We start from the raw sequence: 26,618 nt of genomic DNA on the forward strand, positions 1-26,618 counted from the left end.
CAAAACAATTGGCCTACCCAAAGCAAAGGCCCGGAATAAGAACTTACTTTGGTAAGATGACACACTTGTTTTGCCATAGGAAGATTCACATGAGCTTAATGCTCTCGACATGCCCTCTGCGGGAGGACACAAGAGGTTTAATATCCTCAGGACTAATAGCGCAAGGTTATGCGCAAGGACATAGACCTAGATTGATTTCTAGGAGGTTTAATCTTCTCGGAATTGAGAAGGTGGAATTGAGTTAACAGATTCTCGGATGAGGAAACTTCCAATCTGTTGGATCGTAACTTTAATGAAAGGTGAAGGATATCCTCGAGGTCCTAGAGGAAAGACATGAACCGGTAAGGTAAGTATTAAATTATTGAATTTTAGTTTAATTTAATTTAAGTTCTCTTTTGAGAAAGGACTAGCTCAACTCACCATTGAGCAAGATTTGGAATCTTTCCGGTTTCTCCCCAGCAGTTCAGTTGGACCTCTACAGTTGAGGACAACTATTTATAAGTGAGAGGGATGTTGCTAAATTGGCTTTATCTTACAGAAAAATAATTCTAAATGAATTATTGGATTTATAAGTGAGGGTTTTCTCGCTTAGAACACGAAGGAAAAATAATTCTAACATCCGAGTACAGAGTATTCCTAGTGCGTCATTTAAAGTAATGACGGGAACACTGAGAACGGGAATATCTGTAAGGCCCCACCAGGAACGGGTACTTCTGATGCGTCACATCGGATGGGTGACAGGGAGCATCGAAAAGAAGTATCCGACCATCCGGGAACGGACATCTCTGATGCGTCATAGGATGGGTGACATAGAGCATCGTGAAGGAGATTGTACCGTAAGTTCGGTAGAAAAGGACTAGGTGATGGGTATTCCTGATGCGTCACAAGGTGGGTGACGGGTGCATCGGAAAGAAAATATCCATAGTCGGGAGGAAATTCCGAACTGTGTTAGAATTGTGCACAAGGAAAAGCAAGCACTTGAATGAAGATGGGTTCAGAGGAAACTTTGAGGAAAAACAGATGCTTTCTGAGAAAGCGGGATTGCTTTTCGGGAAAGCAGATGCTTTCCCGCGAGGAAGTCTATGTCTACATTGCAACTGTGCATGTGATTGCATCCAGGGACGCCTGGGAAGTGCTGTGAAAGCATTGTTTTTAACTTATAAGGTTTCATTGAGTTTTAAGGTAGGTTCAGACTATTTTTATAATACGCCGGCCGCCCACTTAATAAGTGGGCAGCCATCTGATAAATAAGGCAACAGATCAGCCAGCGTTTTCTCTCTCTCTTTTTCTGGCAGATTAAAAACAAAAAAAACAAAACAAAAACGGCCGCGATCTCTACGCGAGCAGCTATTCGTGCCCGTGGCTAGGAGCTATAAAAGCATCACATGCCCTCACTCAGAGGAGAAGACCAATCTTTGCAAGGAGGAGATGCTGCTGCAAATTTCAACCGTAAAGAAGATGTTGTCGGTGATGCCCATGGCTGCCCCAAGTGTACCAGATGTCGCCAAGACCCAGTGCGCGAGTTCCCTCGCGAAGAAGTGCCTACGGAGCGTGTTTCCATCGCGAGAAGTTGCTGGTTTCTCTGTTTTCAGCCCATAAACGTCGTAGACGGGGCTGATCTACGAGAAGGAACCCGAGAACACACCTCTTCTGTGTGTAAGATTGGAAGAGAGGATTTTCTATGTAGAGATCTCTTCCGGGGAATTGTTTTTCGAGAACGGAGTTGCGTTTCGAGCGTCGAGACTTTGAAGGTAACGATTTTCATGTTATGAACTCTGAGTATTTGTTTGCAGGTGTACTTCTTCTTAGTGAGGGAGTAGGAGCAGAGGAAGATATGAGCCTCTGCAAGAGAAAAGCGCTCTGAGGAACTAGAGCCAGATCAGCCAAGGGGTTTCGTACCCGAGTTTGTGAAGTAGATCCACGGATCGGAGAGAGGTAGTCTCTCAAGTTGTGATCCGGAAGTTGGGATTCCCAAGTAAGGACTTCGTGTCCGGGAAAGCAGAGTTGTTCTGCGGGAAGAGGACTCTGGAAAGAGAGTTGGAAAAGAGTTGCAGGGATGTCATGCCTTGAGTCTGGAAGGTGAGATCCAGAGGCGAGAACCTTGATTCTCGAGGAATTGGAATAAGGAACAGAAGTTCCTTGGAATAGGGTTTTGCCCTAGGAATCGGAAGGTGAGGCTTCCGGGAACCATCAAGTCTTATTCTAGAACGAATGTGGTAATACTTTCGGTTCAAGTGCTTGTATAGACTTCTCCTCAGTAATAAAGATACTATTACGGGGGGGGGACCAGCCATCTTCTGGTCCCTAGTATTGTGTCGATCTTCTCACTCTCTATCTCTCTCTCTATTTATTTTTCTCTATATCCTCTGGCTTCAGTAATAAGTGATAAATCCTATTTATCCGAATGTATTTTATATTGTTATACGCTCTCGTTTGTGACAATTGTTTTCTCCAAGAATGAAGCAGAACACAGAGATCATCTGCTTCAGGTCTTTGAGGCATTACGAGATCACAAGTTAGTGATTAATGCAAAGAAAAGTGAATTTTTCCTACCAGAGATACACTTTTTGGGACACATTGTGTCAACAGCAGGAGTGCAAATGGACCCGGCCAAGATAGAGACTATCCGTGATTGGCCCGATTTGAGGAATGTCCATGAAGTTAGAAGCTTCTTGGGACTGTGTTTGTACTACAGGCGGTTCATACGAAAGTTTGCAGAGGTTGCTTCCCCTTTGCATATCTTGACACAGAAAGAAGTACCTTTCTCGTGGGGATCCACAGAGGTGACTGCCTTTCAGACATTGAAAGAGAAATTGACTACAGGACCAGATTTGACTTTGCCGGACTTGCAGAAGTCATTTGAAGTATTTTGTGATGCTTATGGTCGTAGTCTGGGTGCGGTCTTGATGCAAAAAGGCCATGTCATTGCTTACGAGAGCCAATTGTTCTCTAGGCCGGAGATGACAGGATAGATTTATGAGAAAGAGCTTTTGGTGGTCATCCATGCTCTTACTTAGTGGCGGCATTACCTACTCGGAGCGGATTTTACTGTCTTTACAGACCATCAGAGTTTGCGCTACTTCTTGTCACAGAAGTAGCTTTCGGAAAAGCAGATGCGGTGGGCGAACATCTTGTCACAGTTTCACTTCCAGATTGTCCATGTGCAGGGACAAAAGAATGTGGTGGTAGATGCTTTGTCTCGGAAGCCGTTGGTTCTGGCTATTTCCGCGATACATCATAGGAGCTTCGAGGATATGGTCGATCGGTATGCCACAGATACACATTTTGCAAATATTTTTCACATGGATACGGGATGGGGAGACAGTAGGTGGATACTCCCTTCGGGAAGGCTACTTGATGAAAAAGACTATGTTGTGCGTTACACAACCGTTGAGGGAAAAGGTTACGACTGAATGCCACTGTCCACCTTTTACGGGTCACCGCGGCATTGCTACCACCATGAAGGGGGTAGAGAGATAGTTCTTTGGGCCGAGACTCAAAAAGGATGTGGAAGAGTTTATGCGCAGTTGCTTAGTATGCCAGAAGGTCAATTTTGATAAGCATAAGGCACAGGGATTGTTAAAGCCTTTACCCATACCCACCCACCCCTAGAAAAGTATTGAAATGGATTTCATTTTTGATCTCCCAAGAACACAGAATTGTTGGAGTATAAAGCCCAATGTGGTCGCCCAGGTAAGTGGGCGGGCCGCCAGGTATGTACACATTCTTTTGTAAAAAACGTAATAAGAACTCACTATGCTCTACACATTACAGTAGAGCGAGTTCACCATCTGTCGAGCTCTTCTTCTCGCACTCTCTCTCGCGTCGCACTTCCGCTCGTACTCCTTCAACTGGTATCAGAGCTCAGATCGAGGCTCGCGGCAGCACTGCAGGAGGCTAGAGTCACCAACTCAGATTGGAGTGAAATTCGACAGGCGAAGACACGGCCCCAAATCTCGTGGGAGAGCCCGAAGGGATTGGTGTTGTCAGAATTTCATTCTGAGGTCATCTCGGCCACCGTTCGGCTTCGACAAAGATCTGCGCAGGCCATTTTCGACTACGTGGTCTCAGCGGGTGCAGATCCGACTCTGCAAATTTGGGGTTTTCGGCCTACGACTGCAGGTGCTGAGGATATCGACACTCCTAGAGTGTTGATTTGTGGCTGTCTACACATCGAAGGACGGCTCACAGTTCTTGGAGGCGTGTCACATACAACACGGACACATCTACACACAGACTGTAGGCAACATCCACTAGTTCATCAGGTAGCTTGTGTTTGCTGCTTGATATTCCAGATTTCATCCTGACATTGCAGGTACTTCCACATGGGATGTATTGTCAGAGATGATGTATGTTTGTTGAGGGTTTGCTGGCTGTGAGTCACGCAGCAAACAACCGCCGCAGCGGTTACAGCATACAGTGGGAAATTTGTGGATGTATGACTTTGTGGGAAGTCTATGTACTGTCAGATTTACTGCAGCCTTTGTTGAGGGTCGAGTGAGGTTTTATTGAGCTGGGGGATTCTCGAATGTTGAGATCCTTTCGGTGATACAGGTCTTGGAGCGATCCCTCGAGCATCCTTACATAGGCAGCTAGGATGTATTGACTGTGAGTTAGACAGTTGGGATTGCATCTTTGCTTTACTGCCGTTGAGGCATTGTCGCAGTCTATGCTTACAAGACAGTGACAGGACAGTCAGAGATAGTACAAGTGCAGGACAGGTTTACCCACAGCTTACAGTGTCAGAGAGACAGTGTTTTTGAGCTATTTTTTGGTCTGTTTTTAGTACACCAGAGCCATTTTACAAAGGAGACTTTGCCAAAATTTCTCAGAATCTGAAGCTTTCTTGGTTCATTTGACAGGTTGATATTGGTTCAGAGGTCAGTTTACAGGGGAAACTTTGTCGAATTTTTCCCAGGAAAGTAAACTACTGTGAAGCGTAGCTATGGCTGGATCACAGGACACTGCTCCTTACAATATCAAGAAGTTGGATGGAACCAATTTCCCATTGTGGAAGCAGCAGATTTGGCACGTGTTGGTACAAAAGAAGCAGATAAAACCTATAAAGCTCAAGGGGATAAAACCAGAAGATATGGACAAAGATGAATGGAGCGAAATGGATGAATTGGCACTTTCTACCATTATGCTGACTTTGGCAGAAAGCGTTTACTTCAATGTAGCAGACGAGATGTCGGCTTATCAAGCATGGTTAAAGCTGAGTGATCTTTATGAGAAGCAGAGTGCAGCTTCACAAGTATACTGGCTTAAGAAGCTTGTTGACTTGAAGATGAAAGAAGGGACACCTATGTCCAATCATCTGAATGAATTCAACACAATCTATAGTCAGTTGTCAGCTCAAGGTGTCAAGTTTGATGAACCTGCTAGAGCTATGTTCCTGTTGATCACATTGCCGGAAAGTTGGGACACTTTTCGCACAGCTTTGAGTAATTCTGCACCTCCAGATGGTTTGAACATAGCAGGTGTAGAAGGAAGTCTGCTTACTGAAGAAACCAATAGAAAGACAATGGACAAAGGCAAAGGAACAGCCTTAGTTGTCAGAGGAAGGACCAAAGAAAAGTACAAAGGTGGAAAGAGGAATCAGTCTCGTAGCAAGTCCCGCAGTGCTAAAGGCAAGAGTGACATAGAATGCTACCATTGTGGCAAGAAGGGTCACATGAAAAGAGACTGCAGAGAATGGAAAGCAGAAAAAGGCAAAGAGAAAGCTGAAGACCATGGTGAGAAGAACAAGCTGAAGACCATGGTGAGAAGAACAAGTCCTCAGTGAAGATTCAAGAAATAAATGTGACAAACACTGTTGCAGAGGATGACAGTCTAGTGTCAAGAGACATCTACTTCTTGAAGAATACAATGGACTCAGCACATGGAGTAAAGTCTGGAGGACTTTACATGATTTATGTATCAAATGTCTCTAAAAATGTAATCAATGTAACCGAGCAGCCGAACGTTTCTTTGTGGCATTGCCGGTTAGGACATATGTCCAAGAAGGGAATGGAAATCTTGTCTCGTTCTGGTTATTTGCCTGGCTTTTCATTTAATGATTTTGAATTCTGTGAACATTGTCTGTATGGTAAGCAAACACAGCAGCCACATAAGCATAGAAGCAGTAGAAGAGATACACAGTTGGCACTTGTTCATAGTGATTTGTGTGGACCTATGCCTAACCTATCTCTAGGGGGAGCTTCTTACTTTATGACATTTATAGATGATTACTCGAGGAAAGTATGGGTTTACTTTCTCAAGAACAAGGATGAAGCGTTTAGTGTTTTCAAAACGTTTGTGACACTTGTGGAGAATCAGAGTGGCAAGAAGCTCAAATGCTTACGCACTGACAATGGTGGAGAGTATGTTTCAAAGGCCTTTCAGGACTTTTGTGAGTCAAAAGGTATAAAACGTGAACTTACTGCTCCTTACAATCCTCCTCAAAATGGTGTTGCTGAGAGGATGAATAGGACCATACAAGAGAAGGTCAGAAGTATGTTGTCTAATGCACAACTACCAAATGGGTTTTGGGCTGAAGCTGTATCAACAGCTGTTCATCTTGTAAATAGATCTCCTATCAAGGTTTTGCAAAAGGATTCAGTGCCAAAGATGGTATGGTCAAGCAAAATGCCCTCATACAAGCATCTCAGAGTCTTTGGCTGTGAGGCATATACTCACGTTCCAAAAGAATTTAGGAACAAACTTGAGCCAAAGAGTAGAAAGTGCATCTTTCTAGGCTATGGTAATTCTGGTGAGATGGGGTACAGACCTTGGGATCCCGAATCCAGAAAGGTTGTCCGCAGCAATGATGTTCACTTTAATGAATCCAAATATCATTCTAAACCAGAGAGGGTTTAGGAGATTAGAAGAGTTGTCTTCCAAGAAGATGGACCTGCACGTGCAAGACAAAATGTCAGGGCTCAAGAGGAGCAAGGACAGGATATAGTGGAACCATAGGTTGTGGCTGAGCCTGAGCCACCTATTGTGCGTAGATCTGGACGTATCACGCGACCTCCTGATAGGTTTGTTCCATCTATGAACTATGTCATGTTGACTGATTGCAATGAGCCTTCATGTTACAAGGAAGCAGTGCAAATGAAGGACTCCGGGAATTGGCAATTGGCCATGCAGTCAGAGATGACAGCTCTGCATAAAAACAAGACATGGAAGCTAGTTAAATTACCACAGGGCAAAAAGGCTCTACCCTGTAAATGGGTTTACAGGTATAAGATCACCGCTCATGATAGTCAGCCAAAGTACAAAGCAAGGCTTGTTGCCAAGGGCTTTAAGCAAGAACAAGGCATTGACTTTGAGGAAGTCTTCTCTCCGGTGGTCAAGATGACTACATTGAGATGCTTTCTTGCATTGGTTGCCATATTAGATTTGGTGTTGCACCAAATGGATGTCAAGACAGCGTTCTTGCATGGTGATTTAGATGTGGAAATTTACATGCAGCAGCCAGAAGGGTTTGTTGAGAAAGGCAAGGAAGATTGGGTATGCCAGTTGTTAAAGAGTCTTTATGGCTTAAAACAATCACCGAGGGCATGGTACCATAAATTCCACAAGTTTATGCTTTCTCAAGGCTACAAACGTAGTGAGTTCGATCACTGTCTATATACAAAGAAGGCTAAGGATGGTAGTTGGTTGATCCTTATTTTGTATGTGGATGACATGTTGATTGCTGGCAAGCACTTCGAAGAAATTTCAGCTTTGAAGTCAAAGATGGCAAAATCGTTTGACATGAAAGACATGGGTGAGGCAAGTCATATACTTGGTATGCGCATTGAGAGAGACAGATCAAAGAAGTTGATTTGGTTATCTCAAACAGAGTATATTGACAAGGTTTTGCAACGTTTCAATATGGAGAAGGGAAAGGCACTGAGTGTTCCATTGCCACCATATGTGAAACTTAGCAAACAAGATTGTCCTGTGTCTGAGGAAGAACGGGCTGAAATGGATAAGATTCCATATGCGTCTGCAGTGGGTAGTTTGATGTATGCAATGATTGCTACTCGCCCAGACATTGCATTTGCAGTGGGAGTAGTAAGTCGATACATGTCAAACCCAAGTAAGAAACATTGGGAGGCAGTGAAAGGAATATTGAGATACTTGAAAGCTACAAAGAGTATGCGTATATGCTATGGGAGTCAGGAGCTAAGTGTAAAGGGTTTTACAGACTCAGATGATGCAGGTGACTTAGACAACCGAAGGTCTACGTCAGGGTATGTCTTTACATTGGCTGGTGGAGCAGTATCATGGCGTTCTAGATTACAAGATTGCGTTACTCAGTCTACTACAGAGGCTGAATATGTTGCAGCATCAGAGGCATGCAAAGAATCAATTTGGCTTAATCGACTAGTAACAGATCTGGGAATCAAAGAAGAGATGCCTGTGTTATATTGTGATAGTCAAAGTGCTATACAATTGGCTCGCAATCTAGTTTATCACTCAAAGACAAAGCATGTGGATGTGAAGTATCATTTCATCAGGGAAATACTCGAGGATAAGCAACTTCAGCTTGTCAAAGTTCACACCACAGAAAATCGTGCTGATCTACTTACAAAAGGACTTCCCTTAGAGAGCTTTGCGCATTTTCGCAAGCAGTTAGGTGTAGGGTAGTACATCACTTCTCTACATCTCTTGTATATTAGCTTCTCTCACACTTAAAGTACCACATTGGACTTTAAGTGGGAGGTTGTTGGGGTATAAAGCCCAATGTGGTCGCCCAGGTAAGTGGACGGGCCGCCAGGTATGTACACATATTCTTTTGTAAAAAACCTAATAAGAACTCACTATGCTCTACACATTACAGTAGAGCGAGTTCACCATATCGTCGTGCTCTTCTTCTCGCACTCTCTCTCGCGTCGCACTTCCGCTCGTACTCCTTCAAGAATGATCACGATGATTTTTCGATTACATGGCACGTCTGAGACGATTGTCTCCGACAGAGACCCCAGATTTATGAGTTTGTTTTGGAAGGCAATTTGGGAGAACATTGGCACGCGGTTGCAGTTCTCGTCATCGTTCCACTTGCAGACTGACGGGCAATCTGAGATTGCCAATTCAGTGGTTTTAGATTTATTGAAGTCTTGTATCTCGGATCAGAAGACTCAATGGGAAAAGAACTTACCTTTGGTGGAATTTGCCTACAATAACACGATACACTCTTCGACGGGGAAGATGCCATGTGAGATTGTTGAAAGTGCTGCGAAGGTTCCATCCTTCCTGAGCACAAAAGATTAGATATTCGAAGCGGATGAATATTCGCAAGATTTGGATACGCCTTTTGCCAAGGTTCGCGAGACTTTACAGAAGTCTCAAGAACGACAGAAAAAGGAAGCGGTCGCCATCGTCGCGACTTGAAACTGAAGGAGGATGATTGGGTGCTCTTATGTTTTGAGAAGGCACGCCTACGAAAGAAAAAGGGAAAGGAGAGGCTTTTTCCAAAGCTCGTAGTATGCGATACTACGGACCTTTCCAGATTACTGAAAAGATAAATGATGTCTCCTTCCGATTGAATCTGCCAGATATTTGGAGGATTCACAATGCATTGCATGTGAGTTTCTTGAAACCTGTTAAGGGTGATGTGCCTGATGATGGGGAGCCTGATGATGGGGTGCCTGATGATGGGTATCAAATCAATGGTATGATCCTCAAGACGAGCTAATGGCAACTTGCCCGGCAGGCCCTCTGAAAAGCAATCAGCATGAGTGTGGACAAAATGTTGGCGTTGTTTTTTTCGAGGTCAAAACATATTCGACCTTCAATCATCATTCAATTCTCTCCAGAGAAATGAAGTAAAGAAACTGAATTTCATCAAGTACAATGGTTGTGCCCTTCATTTGTCAAAGTCACTTTCTCAGCTCAATAGTCAACCACGGTGTTGTTCTTGTGGTACCAAGGGTTTTCGAAGAGGACCTCACAACCTCCCAAGGGATTTACACAGAAGTCCTCGTGTCCTAAACACCCCTGACATTGCAAAAGAAGTTTGCCAATGATCGGTGGAATGGCAACATCCCGTCAGGGTGCCCCTAGAACTACCTCCGCCTGTGGCCTCAGCCTGTCGGGCGTAATCCCAAATCGAGCCGCCCATTCAAGTGAAAAGAAGTGGGTCTTGGCTCCTTCATCAAAGAAAAATGAGGGCTTCTTGATCTTTCACTTTGCCCTAAATGCGGCAAAGTTTTGTACTTTCATTCATTTGATTCGGTTCGGTCCCACTCAATGTGGTACCAGTTCTGCTTTCATATGCCTTTTCAACCACGTTCCTCCTAGCTTTTTGCTACGCAAGGATTTTGGATGAGAGAAAGAGTTGAATTGCTTTATTTCAACTCTCATTAAGAGAGGGAGAGAATTTGCTTTTGCTATCGAGCTTTTGGGGCTCTGCTTTTGGGCATCCCTTGTAACCTTTAAATAAGTGGTGAGAGTCTCACTTCTCAGAGCATATGGGCGTAGAGTTTGAGAGTGAAACCCTAACCGCTCTCTTGTACTTTGATGATTGATTAATACAAAAAGAAATACCGAAAGGGGCGCCAGTCTTTGGGGCCAATATCTCTAGGCACCGAACTCCGCCGGGCCAGTGTACATCTATTGTGATCTGTGATCTGTGACTTGTTCTGAAGTGGTTATTTGGTGTTGTCGCGGTTGATTCTTGACTTGGAGTGTCCAAGTCTGTTACACATCCACTAACACATCATCCGTGGGAACAATCACATCATCTTTATGCAACTCATCATGCTTGTGAGAAATCACATTTTGATCATGCAAATCATCATGCTTATCATTGTCAATCAAAACATCATGTAAGGTTTTGTCAGTCAAATTGTCATCATGCTTCACACAATCATGCAAATCCTGTGTGTCATGCTGTGGAGAAGAAGAGACTGAGAGAGTCTCCTTTTCCCGAATCTCTTGCATCGATGCCTGAAGTTGAGAAAAGCGTCGCAAGAACTCTTCCCTTCTTGCTTTGATCTCACGAACAAATTCTGCTTGTCTTGCTTTGTTTTTTGCTTGTCTTTGTGCTTCGTCTTCTTCGTGTCTGCGTTCCATTTTTGCGTTTCTTTCTTTTCATTCACGATCCAATTTGGCTTGTCGTTCTTTGGCTTCCAAGCGTGCTTGCTCGCTCTCATGTGCCATGGCTGCCATTCGTTCTTGGTATTTGCGCTCTATGGCTGCTATTCTTGTGGCATTTCTTGCTTCGCGTTGTAAATTCTGTTCCATAAACAACAGCACCAACTCCTCCATTGGAGTAGTGCAATCGATGTCGTAGGTGTGGAAAGGGGAGGGTTGGAAAAACCTCCTGGTGGGGAAAATTCTTCTTCGTCTCTCTCATGCTCATCACCTCCAAGCGAAGTATCCATGCCGCTTCGAGTGATGACCATTCTGAAGTCGTGGGTTCTTGTGGGTTCGTGTGGTCTTGGGTTCTTAAGTTCACGAGGAACTTGGATTCTTGAGGGTCTTGGGTTCTTGGGTTCTTGAGGTTCTTGAGGTTTTCTTTTGCTTGCAAATCGCGTTTGAGAAGGATCTTCTCTTCACCCGAGTTTTACTCCTTTCCGCGGGCGCACCCCTTGGCGGCCTTTCGCACACACCAAGGTTGCTTTTTCTCACCTCACGTCGATTAGCCGGCCGCTAAGTGCACGGTCCGCTCTCAATGAGTGAAAAGAGACACAAGGGGAGGCTGGACAAGCCCTTCTTTCTTGGGATTCGTGTCACTCTTCAACAAAACACGATTAGGAATCGACATGCCCAAGCAAACTTGGGTTCGTGCGACCTCAACAAGCAAAAAAATTCTTGTGGTTCTTTCCTTGAGTGATACAGAACACTGCCAAAGCTCTGATACCAATGTTAGGTGCAGCGGAATGATTGTTTGCGCTTTGCTCAAGATGAGTGCTCCAAACAATGCACAAGGTTTCTTTTAGTTCTTATGGAAGGTAGAGCCTTCCGTTCTTAATGGAAAGTGCTATGATCACAACAAAGTGAATGGACATTGTGCGTGCAAGTGAATGAGACTGAGAGATAGAGAGAAGAGAGATACGACACCAGAGACGTTGTAAAACCCTCCTCCGAAGGCCCTACTCTCGTCGGCGAGAGTGGTCTACTTATTGATTGCACAAAGTGGTACAATGCGGATGCAATGGACTGATGCAACTTGGGACTATGCCGATGACGACGACGGGGATGACGACGACGACTATAGGGCTGAAATCTGTGGTCTTCTTTCGGGACTGTTCGGTGGCTGAAAAATGACTGTTTTGGCTGTGTTTTCGAGGCTGAAAATGGCTATCTTCTGCAACCAACTAGGGCTTAATCTGCTGCAAATCTTAACTGCTGAAAACGCTGCTCATCTGTTGCATCAAGGGCTGAAAACCAAAAACGCTGGCAGATCTGGGAACTTGTTGGCGATCATGGCTGAAAATAGAAAACGCTGAAGTGATCTGCTATCATTAGTGAAAACGCTGGCTTGTCTGATGTGCTGGCGATGAGAAACTGCAAACGCCAGGGCTTGGGGGATTGTTGGCGGCCAAACAATGTTGAAAACGCCAAGGCTAGGGGAGGTACTGTTGGAGAAAACGCTAGGGTGAAGGAGATCTTGGCGGGAAGGTGCTTGAGGGGTTCTTGCTGAGAAGGTGCCTGTTGAGCAGGGAGATCCTGCTGCCTCATCTGCCCCAGAAAGTGCTAACTTGGGTTTGTTTATATATTAACTTAGCAAAATTGCCCTACCTACTTTTGTTGGAAAGTCGCTTAAAAATAATAAGTGAAAAATACCAAAAATAGGGAAAATAGGCTAAATGCACTGGAAAAATCCCCAAACTAACTCTAATGGAATCTGATGGAAATGCTTATGTTTATGTTGTGTGCAACCAGAGGATATGCATCTATACTAAGTGACTAGGCATGCACAGTAGGCATGCACGGTAGGCATGCACGGTCTATGAATAGACTCACAAAAGCATAGTTACATGGGATGGCGGGTCGGGGTCGGGAACGGGGACGGGGACGGGGACGGGGGTCGGGGTCGGGTCAAGAAACGGGGACGGGGGTCGGGGTCGGGGTCGGGGTCGGGAACGGGGACGGGGACGGGGACGGGGACGGGGACGTGGATGGGGACGGGACGGGAAAATTCAAGAAACGAGGACGGGGGTCGGAACGGCAAAAAAAAAAAGAAGGTTTTTTTTGGCATTTTTTGACCTACACACATGCAACACACATAGAGAATCACTTTGACCACAAATTTACACTAATTAGACTAAATAACATTAGTGATATAGACGTAAATGTGCTTATAAAACATCGAGAAATGAGGACCAAAGGGTGGCTTTTATAGCCATTATTGGGGTGCTTCAAAGTTCAAACATATGGCTATTGGAGAGGAACTAGCCACTAGAAATGATCAATTTTTCAAATTTTTAAAAAAGTCTCCTGCCGTCCCTTGCTGTCCCGTGCCGTTCCGGGGACGTTTTGCCTGCGTTCCGGCCTGGCAGCCCTATTGCCGTCCGTCCCCACCCGTCCCCGCCCGTCCCCGTCGCGGACTCGGGTGTCCCCCGTCCCTAGGGTCCGTCCCCTCCGTCCCCTGTAACTATGCACAAAAGTGCCAAATCACTTCTACTCTAGACTTGACTGGACTGACTGAACCCTACTCATGTTGTAGCTTGTCCACGGACACATAGGGTTGGATGTGTCACGTGACAAGTTATCTGTGGCTGCCTCACTGCTCAAATTGCATCTATGGACGTAGGTCCACCTTCATCAAGAATCTTCGAGGAGGAAAATTCCTGAAACCACTTCCAACACAAAAACATGAACATACCCATTCCATGTAGAGTGGCTGGAAAAAGACTATTCTTTTGGAAAAACTATGCATGCAATGCAGATGAACATAGTGACGTACAGCCAAACTGTTCATCACACACGCAAACAGTGAGATCGAATCTTGACTTTCTGATCTAAATCTATCAACTGTGACAAATCACAATGGAAATGCTGATGCTTGATGGATACCGTGTCATGCCAAGGAAGTGACATGGAATGTGAATTCCTTGAATGCAAACATTTCTTGTTTTCAATAGTGATCCGCATACATCCGTGCTCATTCATGAGTGAGTAATGTGCATCGTACAATACAGGATGCCTGTGGAAAGGGAACACGTAAAGACGGTGACTAAAATACAAGAAACCGTCACGAATGAAACACTTGAACAATGCGTGCTGGCTAATCATGCGAACACACAATATTTCTTGAGGGGGTTCTTTGGATCTCGACTCGAGAGCCAAGATCGGTTCTTCGTGATCGATCGTATCTGCAACGAGGTTAGCTTCACTAGAAAAAGCATCAACTAAACCATCATCCTTGTGAACAATCACATCGTTATCATGCAAATCATCATGCTTGTGAATAATCACATCTATATCGTGCAAATCATGTGTGTCGTACTTTGGAGAAGACAAGACTAAGAGTCTCCTTCTCCTGATTCTTTTCAAGCTTCGCCTGCACATTAGAAATGAGAGATGAAGAATGAACAACTTCCTCTCCACGAATGACAATGGGAGAGTCACTTTTGGATTGAAAGTGAAAGTATTGGCTGCCCAATCATTGAGAGGGTTATCCTCACGAAACCATCGAATGCCTAAAAGCATGTCACATCCTGAAAGAGGAGATACTACAAATTTTCTGCGGAAGGACGCTTGCTAAACAGTAATAAACACATCAAGGCACTCTCCTGTAATGAGAGAGTCCATACCGGGAGCGAAGCCCGACACCTCGAAAAGAGATGTCTTGCGAACCTCCAAGGGGGCTCTTTTAACAAGAGAGTCACTAATCACATCATGCATACTACCAGAATCAAACAAGACCACCATGTGTTGACCATTCACATGACCATAACACTTCATGAGAGACTCATCAATGAGAGGATCATGAGAAACTTGGGACACACTAGTGTGCTCATTTATGGCATTAACAGAGGATGTGGGTTCTGTGTGTTCTTTAGATTCGTTAGTTTCATTCTTAGGACATGTTCTTTTTATGTGACCCTTGACGTGACAATGATAACATGGACCTTCCTTAGAATAAATGACTCGTTCTTTTGCCGTGATAAATCCTCCTATGATTCCTTGTGCAACTTCTTCATCTTGGGTGAGCTTAGGTTTAGCAAGTGTTAGCTTTACCCTTAGATTCATTTTGAGTGTTCTTTTCCAAGAGACTATTGGAAGATTGGCTAGAAGAGTTACCGTTCTTACCGTTCTGAGGGTTCTGAGAAGTTTGATAGGCACTTTGAGAAGCTTGTTCTCCTTAGGCTTTCCTTTGTTGTGCTTCATCTCTTGGGAGAGAGCAATTGCTACCGCCTTGTTGAGATGCACGGGGTCGAAGACTTCTACATCAAACTTGATATAGTCATCCAACCCAAAAAGGAATGCCTCTTTGCGCTCATCATCCTATTTGCGTAATTTGGTACTGAGTTGCAAAACACGGCTAGGAAAAGACATGACTGGCATATCATTTTGCTTGCAATTGCGCCAATCTTCTTTCAACCGTGCTAGGTATTGAGGAGGCATAAACCGTGCCTTGAGCTTGTCTTGGAAGTCAGCCCAATTGAAAGAAAGAGGCGCGCCTTCTTCGGCTTCCTCTAGGTGTGCGGTCAACTGTGCCTCTTGCCATGCGTGATACCAATTAATGGCATCACCGGCAAGATACATGGCTGTCGTCAAAACCTTGCTATTCCGTGTCTTCTTAGTTGTCGCAAAATAAGCAATAAATTGATGCAACCAAGAATGAATAACACTAGCATCCATCTTACCATCATACTTACTGAATGTGATCTTCTCTGCTTGTGCTACTTGATAAACTACCAATGTCTTTGATCGGCTCGGGTTTCGAGAGGTAAGTACGTGTAGGACCAACTCTTGCATGCGTTGGTCTCTCTGCGCTTCACGCTCTAACTCCAAGGCCGCTTGTTTGTCTTCACGTTCGCGATCCAATTCTGCCTTTCTTTCCTTGGCCGCCAAGCGGGCTTGCTCACGCTCGCGATCCAAGGCTACCGTTCTTTCTTTGGCCGCCAAGCGCGCTTGCTCACGCTCTAAGGCTGCCATTCTTTCTTCGGCGGCCAAGCGCGCTTGCTCACGCTCACGCTCCAAGGCTGCCGTTCTTTCTTCGCGCTCGCGATCCAAGGCGGCACGTTGCGCTTCTTGTCGTAGCATCATGTCCATCATCGTCTTGACCAAAACCTCCATAGGATTTGGTGCAAACCGTGGCGTAGATGGGGAAGGGGAAGGGTCGGAAAAACGTCCTGGTGGGAAAAATTCTTCACCACCTCCTCCATGCTCATCACCTTCACGCAAAGTATCCATTCTGCTTCGGGTGATGATCATACACTGAGATATTGGGTTCTAAAGTTCACGAGGAACTTGGGTTCTTGAGGTTCTTGAGGCTCTTCTTTAGCTTGCAATTTGTGTTAGAGAAGGATCTGCACCCCTTGGAGGCCTTGCGCTCACACCAAGGTTGCTTTTTCCCACCTCACGTCGATTGGCCAGCCGCTAAGTGCACGGTCCACTCTCAATGAGTGAAAAGAGGAACTCGGGGAGGCCAGACAAGCCCTTCTTTCTTGGGTTTCTTGTCACTCTTCAAAAACACGATTAGGAATCGACGCGCCCACTGACTTGGGTTATGTGCGACCGCAACAAGCAAAAAATTATTGACTGAAATAGAACTGGGCGAGGACTCAAGAGATACTCACTCTAGCACACTGGAGTTCACTCATGGTTCACTCATGAGCCAAAAATCAGGCCCCTCTCTCAAAATGGGTGCCCCCTCTTCAACTCGACTTGGCAAACTGCTCTATAGCTGCCAAGTGTGCACTTTGCCTCTTTTGAGTTAATTTCCTAGTACCCACCAGCTTATAAGTGGAGCGAGGGGCTTAAATGACTTTGAATTGAGCCTATACACCCTTTACTGCTCGGATTCCAATGCTGATTGGCCCAACCATCTCGTGGCAACCTGCCCTTCTCGACTGTGTGTGAAACTCTCGGCCATCGGTCGTTTCACACTGGCTACACAATATCAAATGTCCGGACATTGCATGGCCAGTGTGAAAAGGTTGTTGGCCCAGAGTTTCACCCGTAGGAGTCAAGGCCAGGCAGGCACGAGATGGTTGGGCCGCTCGGCACTCGAATCCAACTTTTAAAGAAGTGGCTAGGCTCAATTAAAGTCATTTAGGTCCCTCGCTAGGACTTTATAAGTTGGTGGGTACTAGGAATTAAACCAAAAGGAGCAAACTGGACACATGGCAGTAGGAGAGCGACCTACTGGTCAACTTTCTCTCTCCAGAAGGTCATCTCAAGAGGGGGGCGCCAAATTTGAGGCTGGGGGCTGAATTTTGTTCACTAAGTGTGCTACACAGTGTGTGTGAGTAGTGGGTGCAAGTGCTCAAAGCTTTAATGGAAAGTTTGTCTTCTCCCTTGCTCTATGTAGCGCGACGATTTGTTGTCGCTCATCTCTCTCTCCCCTTTGCACATATGGTAATGCCTCACTAGTTGGGCTTCTCAGATGACCATGTACAGTTCTGGGGTTTTATGCGCATTTGCCAAGGCAAGAGCCTTCTGTACAGGAACCGGATTAGCTAATTCCTAATCCCCTTTAGGTACGCACAGTTACATCGCGAAGGAATGCGAAAACGGAGATTTTTCCCGCGTCAAAACTCGTCCAATTTACATGGGAACTGTCCCATTGCATGCGGGTGCACCTGAGACACGCGTAGGCGTGCTCGCTCAGATCGAAACGGTCCAAAACAGAGAATTACAGCCTGCTGTGCTTTTCTGCAGGTTTAGGGTTTCGCACCTAAACTACTGGGAATTGCTATGGGAGCCTCGAAAAGGCCTTGGGATACGTGTACAAGGCAATAGACACCTAGCAATGGCAAAACAAAAAATTACAGCATGCTGAAATTGACTTGCAGCTCATTGGAAAGCTTCCATACCGCAAGGGAAAGTGTCCTTGACGTGTACTTTTGACCTGCGGGGATTTTTGCGTCGTTATGTTAGCGAAATTGGGTCAAAAGCTTGCAATTACAGCCATGGACAGGTTTGGACAGCTTGGTGAGGGTTAGGTGGAAGCGTTCGGATCGTTTATTTGCCAGGGGTGTCACGTGCGCACTTCATTTGCGCCAAGTGGACACGCTTCTACCACAATCTAGCATCAGTCATAGCTGGTGCCCAGCATATAGGAATTATATGCCGGGATACGTATACAGGGTTTCGCACCTAAATTGCAAGGAATCGCCATGGGAGTCTCTAGCAGGACGTGCATGTCCAGGCCAGTCATAGTTGCATACCCTCTCTTGCACAAGAACAATCATTTCATCATGCAAGCATTTTACCGCATGAACCACCTCTTATAAGTCATTTTATTAAAAGTGACTTTTGGAATTCTTTTTGTAAGTTTGTTGGGAAGCTTGCCCTACCTAGCATATAATTCCTATAAATGAAACCCATTGGGCACTCAGTAGAAGTAGAGGAAGCAGGGACACAGAAAGGGCAGGCACTGCAGCAGACCGGCAGACACCCCTCAAGCTCCCCAACGTTTTCTCAACCGTTCCGCCCAGCGTTTTTAGCATCAGCAGTTCAGCGTTTTCAGTTTTCAGCCCTTAGCTTCGCCGGCTATCCACATAAGTGATTGGCACGCGAATCGGAGCGCAAAACAGAGAATTCAACGAGCTGTAATTTCTCACCTGGTTTTGTAAAGTGCATGGAAAGTCACCGTGTACTTGGGATTTTGTCTGTGGAGACTTCTAGTGTGGTTATGTTACCGAAATCGGGTTAGAGTAGAGGAATTTCAGCCCGATAAAAGTCGACCTTGTTTTGTTCTGAAGTGTTGAATTCCAGTCACGAGCTTATTCATGAAGTTCCTCTGTGTCCTAAAGTTCAAGTAAAGTAAAGTTTTGGGTGAAAGCCAAAGTCTATCGCCCTACGGGCCGGTTTCAATGACCCTGTTGCCTTTTGCCTGTCAAACTTGACGTTTTGGCAAATTACGCATGCTCGCACAAAGGCATCCACATCTCTCCTCAAAGTCGGCCAATAAAAGAATGGCTCGACCACTTTTACTGTCGCATCTATACCACAATTCCGTGCATACGGTAGGACATGGCTTTCTACCATAACCTTATGTCTGCCATGCATCATCATAAAACCATCATTGAGGAGGTCGGCCTCATGGCGTTGCCCATCTTGCAATGCTTCAAAGATCCTTGTAAAATCTTCATCAATAACATATTGTTCCTTCATGTCATCAAGCTCATGATGGTAAGGAATTGACACAGCTGAAATTTGTGGCTTTCTTGATAACGCATCAGCGACAACATTCTTCTTGCCTTTCACATGCATAATCTGGAAGTGGAACATAGAAAGAATGTTTGCCCATCGCATATGCTTTTCCGATAACTTTGATTGTGTCAAGAAGTATCGCAAGGTCTGATGGTCTGTGTGTGGACAACAAAATCAGCACCTAAGAGGTAGTGCTTCCAACTTTAAAGCGCATGAATCACGGCCAATAATTCTTTCTCATAGATTTGCATAGTCTTCTCTTGCCCTTGCAAGATTCTGCTTTCATAAGCTACTACCGGACCATCTTGTATTAGCACTGCTCCAATGCTGTTGCCACACGCGTCACATTGGACCACAAAACAAATGACTTCCTAAGATCTGGTAAAACAATTACTGAATCTGAAGACAGTTTTTCCTTTACGAGATTAAAAGCTGAAACCCCTATTTGTGTCCACTTGAAAGTGACCTCTTTCTTTTGCAAAGCATGTAGAGGTGAAGCCATCTCCGCAAAGTTTCTGATTAACCTTCTATAGTAAGAGCACAATCCCAAGAAGCTTCAGACATCGTGCACAATCTTTAAGTCAGGCCATGCCTTGATCGCTTCAACCTTAGCGGGATGCATTTGAACACCATCCTTTGACACTATGTGGCCAAGAAAGTGGATCTCTTCCAAGAAGAATTCACTTTTCTAAGGATTGACAAGTAACGTATGATTGCGCAGCTCTTCGAACACAATGGTCAAGTGACGCTTATGCTCCTCTTCATTCTTCGAATAGACTATCATGTCACCAAAGAATGTGCCAACAAACCAAACTTTTGATGCGAGCGGAAAATCTGGTCCATCATCCTATTGAACGTAGCAGGAGCATTTGTAAGACCAAATGGCATCACTAAAAACTCATAGAGACCAAGTGTCGTCCTAAACGCAGTCTTGTGCACATCCTCTGGCCTTATACGAATGGTCAAGTGACGCCTATGCTCCTCTTCATTCTTCAAATAGACTATCATGTCATCAAAGAATGTGCCAACAAACTTTTGATGCGAGCGGAAAATCCGGTCCATCATCCTATTGAACGTAGCAGGAGCATTTGTAAGACCAAATATGGCATCACTTAAAACTCATAGAGACCAAATGTCGTCCTAAACGCAATCTTGTGCACATCATCGGCCTTATACGAATCTGATGGTACCCGCTCTTAAGGTCTATCCTATTGAAAATTGTAGCACCCTTTAGACGGTCAAGAATATCATCAATCCTTCGAATAGGAAACCTGTTCTTGATGATATTCTTATTCAACGCACGGTAGTCAATACACGTGCGCCAAGAGCCATCCTTCTTCTGCACTAGGAGCACTGGGGAGCAAAAAGGGGAAGAACTAGGCTGAATCAGCCCTTTCTCTAAAAGCTCCTCAACCTGGCCCATAATCTCTTTTTTCTGAGCTACACTAACCATGTAGGGAGGTCTGTTTGGTGGGCTACACCATGGTCCTCAGGACTCTCCGGTGGCAATTGTGACGGTAATGAATCAAAAAAACAATCATTTAACTCTTGCGAAAATGCTGACCTTTCTTTATATAACACAAATAAATTTGACTGACAATTATCTGAAATATCACATGCAAAAATCAAGTACGCAGAAAGATGATCCTTAACAGAAGTGATAGCCGAAGCAGATACAATAGGAACAGACTCCCCTTTGAGCTTTACATCCAAAACATGAGTTTTGTCCCTATGCTGAAGGGTGATCTTTTTGTCGAAGACATTCAGCACGCCATGTATTCGGAACATCCAAGGGATTCCAAACAGCACATTGCACCGTTCCAATGGCATGATATAGAACTCTTCCGTGTCCACATATGACTGAATATGCAGACGTAGCTTTCCAATGATGGGGTAACACACTTTGAATGGCGAGGACATGCCAATCTTGCCTCTAGTGTGTACCCCATCTCTTCAGCTCTAATAGCTAACTCTGGTGAGATAAAGTTCGCTTTGGCACGTGGATCAAAGAAAATAAGTGTCGTCTGATCTCTGACTTTACCCCATGCTTTGCATAACTCGTTGGCATCGCTTGGCCTGTCACCCACCATGTCTGGCACTAAACCTGTCGTGGGCTTGGGCTTCTTCCCTTTCTTGTCCTCTTTATCATCTGAGTCAGTTGGTCTTTTCCTTTGTGGACAATTTGTGGCAAAGCGACCAGGTTGCTCGCATATAAAGCTTTTATTTTCAGCAATCAAGACCTTCTTTTCCTCGAGCGACTTGCGCACAAAAGGCCTCCTTTTCTGTTTCTTTGCCTGTGCTCCAGAAGTCTCTGCTGAATCCTTGCCTTTGTTTGCCTTTTCTGGCCCCTGGGACCCTTAAGGTGCTGCTTTTGCAAAAGGCTTCTTCGCTGAATTTTTCTTGGGCTGGCCCCCCTTTCACGTTGCCCTAGAATCCACTATCTTCTCCTTTCAACAAGTCGTTTCCAGTGTTAGCAACCGGAAGTTTTGTACAGCGTTGCTCTCAGTACCTTCCTACGGGTTCGTGCCATTGACAGGGCAAATAGAGAAATATTGTTGCGGGCTGCCTAAAGGGCTCAGAAACTATTGCACAAAGAACAGAGTGGCCACCCTTACACAGCTTATGGAGCCTGTACTCCAATTCGTCATGACATCAGCTTCAAATTCATTCAACAGCTCCGCAGATGCAAACATTTGCTTATAGTACATCCATGTGGCGGGTGCCTGGCCTTGCATCAACAATGTCGTCCACCATGAACTTTCAAAAAGGTGGCAACTTTCCTGACCTTGGAAGCCTTTGTAAAATTCTCCCCTGCATAAGCTGTATCAAACTGTTGGAGGAAGGTAAGAGCCTTCGTCTTGTCCTCGAACCAGTGAAGGTATCAAACTTTACGGCTGCACCACCTTCTTTGTATGGCTTTGGCTTTTCCAATACTCCCAAATTGTCGTAGGGAAGTGTCTGCAACATGGGCATTGTAATAGGGATCATCGGTGCCCCTTGGCCATTGACTTTTTGAGTGGCTGGTGCCATATCTGGCTGCTGTCCAGAAAAACCAGCCATGCCAAAATTGCTCTATGGCACCCCAAACTGACCTTGATTGCATTGAAACCCTTGTTGCATGCCAATACTACCATACATGGGGTTCGGCATCATGCCTTGCATACCCCGAAAGACTGTTCCCGGCATATATTGCTGGTTTCCAGGCGCATAACCAGCCATACTTTGGAACACAGATCCACCCCCAAAATACCCAGGATGTACCGCGGGTGGTGGATGGTGCATTGCCTGGAAACCGATTCCCTAGATAGTTTAATCTCTACTTGCATATATGGTTATGCACTTTACACTCAGTTGAGCTATCTGTCCCAGTTTATGCTTGCATATAGTAGATAATGGAGTTGTTTTATGCATATGTGAGCGTTGGTTCTAATGCAATTGGTCATCGTTTTTATGATTGCGTAGTGGTTGAGTTACCTCCCACTTTATTTCCATTTTGGCATTTACTTATGGCAGCAGACATGTGTGACATTGAGAGACGAGGTCTCGTTTTTATCGATACGTACAATGTTGGCATTGTGGTCACACGGGGCACATTAGGCACCATTGTTTTAGGCATATGAGATAGCATCAAAGATCTATGCGTGCGGCACATCAGGTTTTGACACATGCTAGAGCAATGACTTCATATGCCAGTGACGGTGATGTCACATTTGCCTTTAGCATTCTTCCTGATTACATGTCTTTGAGCAGTGACACTTCTCCATGTTGGTTGCTAGATGAGGATGCAGTTTTCCATGTCACATTTCATCATGGCTGGTTTAGCACCTTCTCTAGTGGGAGTTTTGGTTGTCTACACTTGGCTGATGGTTCAACGTTTAACATAGAGGGTGCAGGAGACATTCATTTAATGCAACATGTGGACTCTGAAAGGTGGCGAGCTGAATTGGTGAAACCTGTGGAATTGGCGTCCTAACCACCTGTTCATGGACGGAAGGAACCTGTCTTGGAGCCTCAACAGACTCCGCAACGTGCGAGTGCTCCTTATCCTGTTGGGACGCATAAAGGACTTGGGCTTGAGCCTCAACGGGCTCTACTGGCTATGTGAGTTTCCTTGTCTGCTGTGGCATTGGTGGCGCTTGCAAAAACTCCATAAACATTGGGTTATGCACCAGTCGAGTGTGAAAACATTCACAGCGGCAACGGAGTCTTGAATGCATCATCTTCAAGTTGCCCAATCATAAAGCCCTGCATTGGTGGAGCATTCACATCAACAAAAGGTACAGAAAGGGGTGACCTAGAACTCTCACCTACCTGTCCTGCGAAGAGGAACCCTCTTCCATGATGCCTTTCCCTTTGTCGGCCATAGCGTAATTCCGAGATCTTGTACTCTGTGTCTTCGCCGCAAACCAACCAAGGCTCACTTTTCAAGGAAAAAGTGATTCTTTACTTGAAACCGGCCCGTAGGGCAGTAGACTTTAGCTTTCACCCGATTCTTTTACTTGAACTTTACGACATAGAGAAACTTCGGTACAATCTTGATGAATTTGATACAATGTCAAGGTCCAAAATGAAATGAAGTGAAATAAGATAAAGACTAAATGGCTACCATCATGAAACTAAGCAGCTCAGAGCTATGTATCACTATATAGTGTGTGACGGTGGAACAATGGGTAGTACAATCTCAATGCATGAACATCAATGTCCGCGTTGTAGAATATCGTGTGTGTGTGTGTGTGTGTGTGTGTGTGTGTCTCTCTCTCTCTCTCTCTCTCTCTCTCTCTCTCTCTATATATATATATATATATATATATATATATATATATATATATATAGAGAGAGAGAGAGAGAGAGAGAGAGAGAGAGAGAGAGAGAGATGCTGAATCGTCCTGCAAGGGAATGAAGAAGCTATCTATTTTCTTTGTAGTGATCATCCATTGCACTTCGTAGTCATGTGCATGAGGATAAGCTATGCCTTCAGTCTAATAGGCCACTTTTGGCCCTTTGCAATCCTTTAAAGAACAATTTCTTTGTTCTTCTTTCCCTTCTTCAAGATGCCTGCTTTTTGTTGCAATAAGAAGATTGCGATGCATCTGTTTTGGTTTTATCCAAAGAATAGGCTTTTGACAGCTTTTCTTAGGAATGTCTCTTGTTTGCCGTTTCATCATTGTAAGGAAACCTTCTGGCAAAGTTACCCTCAAAATTAGGTCATGTATCATAATTTTTAAAGTTTTGAACTTAAGCTTTCCTATGATTGTGTGGTCGTATCGAGTCTGAATTCTAGGATTAGGTCTTTGTTCCGTCTTAACCTTGTGATTGTTCAAAGTCAATGTACTAGTTTTCAAAGTTTCAAGTAAGTTATGGCTTAGTACTAGTAGCTTTCTTCTTTGTCCATTTTCTTGTGTGCATTGCTATTGCATATTTGTGAGTGTTTTAGCCTCTCTTATTATTCGTTAGTTCCGACTCTGCTGACCTTATGAAGGTACAGTAAACTTTTCTATGAAGCTTCCATGTGCTTTGAGAACTTCCTTTCTTCAGTACTAAGCGGTAGCATTGTTAAGAACAATTTTATGTCTATGGAGCAAAATAATCAAGGCTTGCACACTTGTTTTGCTGTTGGCGATGGCAGGCATGATAAAATCGTAACTCAATACAGAGCAATGTTTGTTCTCAACTGCAAGATTATAGAAGGACAGTCACGGCAATTTAATGTTAACGGCAAGAAAAGGAAGCGCAAGGCGAAGACGACAGGTGGACAAAGCTTCCATGAGGAAGAGTCGATTGGTGAAACGTATCAACCAGTGGCATGTTCAGTATGTGGGACAGAAGTTGCTGTATTTGACCAAGAAGAAGTATATCACTTTTATAATGTACTTCCTAGTTTTGTATAATCCCGTTGTAAGCCAGGCTTTTATAGAAGGTAGAAAGAAAGTCAGGTAGTTAGCACTGGACACAGTGGTTTCGCTACATCGGCCAAGGTGGGTAGGGCCTTTGGCAGATTTGTAGGTTTCTTACAGCCAGAGAGCTTCATCACTACTACCGAAGTGTGATTCTCATATTATTTGCGTTTAGGATGGGCTGCAACCCCTTGCATCGAAGAACATGAACGCTTGGTAATGAAGAAGGAAGTAAATCATGATGCCAAAGCATTAAAGGCCCGAGTCCCTAGTCCCTATCAGGACTTGTTTCTTATGCATCAGATCAGAGAGAGCGAAAATAGTAAGCAAGTCTCTGAAGATAAGATATAGAGAAGTCTATGAAGGCTGCCCTAGAGAGCTCTTGAAGACCTTTGTACATTACTACTGGAAATTGCAATGCTTTTACAATTGTCTTTTACTGCTGCAAATTAACACAAGTATTACCATTTTGAACATTTTTCATGAATGCTTTCTTAATTAGCTTCAAAAGCTTTCCGATTGTCGGTCTTCCAGCCCAATCTATGTTTTGTTGATATGGTAAGGGAACTTGGCAGTGCTCGGGGGAAAAAAATTAAAGAATCTCCAAAAACTTGCAAAACCTAAATATGAGAGATTTAATGGGTAAATTGAATGTGTTTATAGGTTTTACACTAAATTTTGTAGGCTCTCACCTTCAAATTTAAAGTTTAGAGGTAACTTTCAAATTTGTAGGTGGGATTATGTTAGACCTAGGTTGCACTGGAACTTTTGTTGCTCATATAGCCTCCATTACGTCCCCCTTCATTCTTTATGTTGATATGCATTCTTAGAGGTGGACATTGATGACAATTGTGTTAACTATTCTAAAAGGATGGACCATGTTGATAGTCTAGGAAAATCCTTTAAAGTGCAAAACGTAATAAATTTATTTAAACACAAAAAAATTGTGTTTTAATGGTTTGACAAAACAAAATTCTTGGATCTGAAGTCTCTGAAAATGGGAATTTCGTTGATAATGAAAAGGATTGTGTAGAAAGTTACTAGTCAACTCTTACTAAGCCTCCACCGTTATTGCGTACATATGGGTGAATCATAGATAATATCCACAACATGACATAAAGGCTTGCACTTCCTTAATCGTAGTAGGTCAAGGAATCTCTACAATGACCTTATCTATATACTTGAAGAGCAAACACTCAAAAAAGCACTTGTTACACACTACTTTAAATGCATATGGTTGAGAAAGGAGCTTTCATGTGCATGTTTATGTTGCAAACCTTGCTATATTGGCTATGTTTGATCCAAAGGATTACAAAGTGATCTGGATGGACGACGTTTGACTATAGGTTACACCTTTTCATTTGGTATAGGAGCAATTTCATGGCCTATAGTTGCCTTATCATCCGCATAGGCCAA

At 44.3% G+C, this 26,618-nt stretch overlaps 1 protein-coding gene across 1 annotated transcript in view; it reads left to right on the forward strand.

Moving 5' to 3' along the window:
- LOC147449650 (uncharacterized) overlaps positions 1-25,641 on the forward strand; it is a 48,660-nt gene extending 23,019 nt beyond the window's left edge. The window contains exon 3 of the mRNA XM_086522671.1: positions 24,935-25,641. Coding sequence (XP_086378797.1) covers positions 24,935-25,196 — 262 coding nt within the window. The 3' untranslated portion in view covers positions 25,197-25,641. The remainder of the gene's footprint in view (positions 1-24,934) is intronic.
- Positions 25,642-26,618: the final 977 nt, after the last annotated feature.

This window comes from Adiantum capillus-veneris, chromosome 10 (genome assembly GCF_014529385.1).
Source record: "Adiantum capillus-veneris isolate H3 chromosome 10, ASM1452938v2, whole genome shotgun sequence".
Lineage (NCBI taxonomy): Eukaryota > Viridiplantae > Streptophyta > Polypodiopsida > Polypodiales > Pteridaceae > Adiantum > Adiantum capillus-veneris.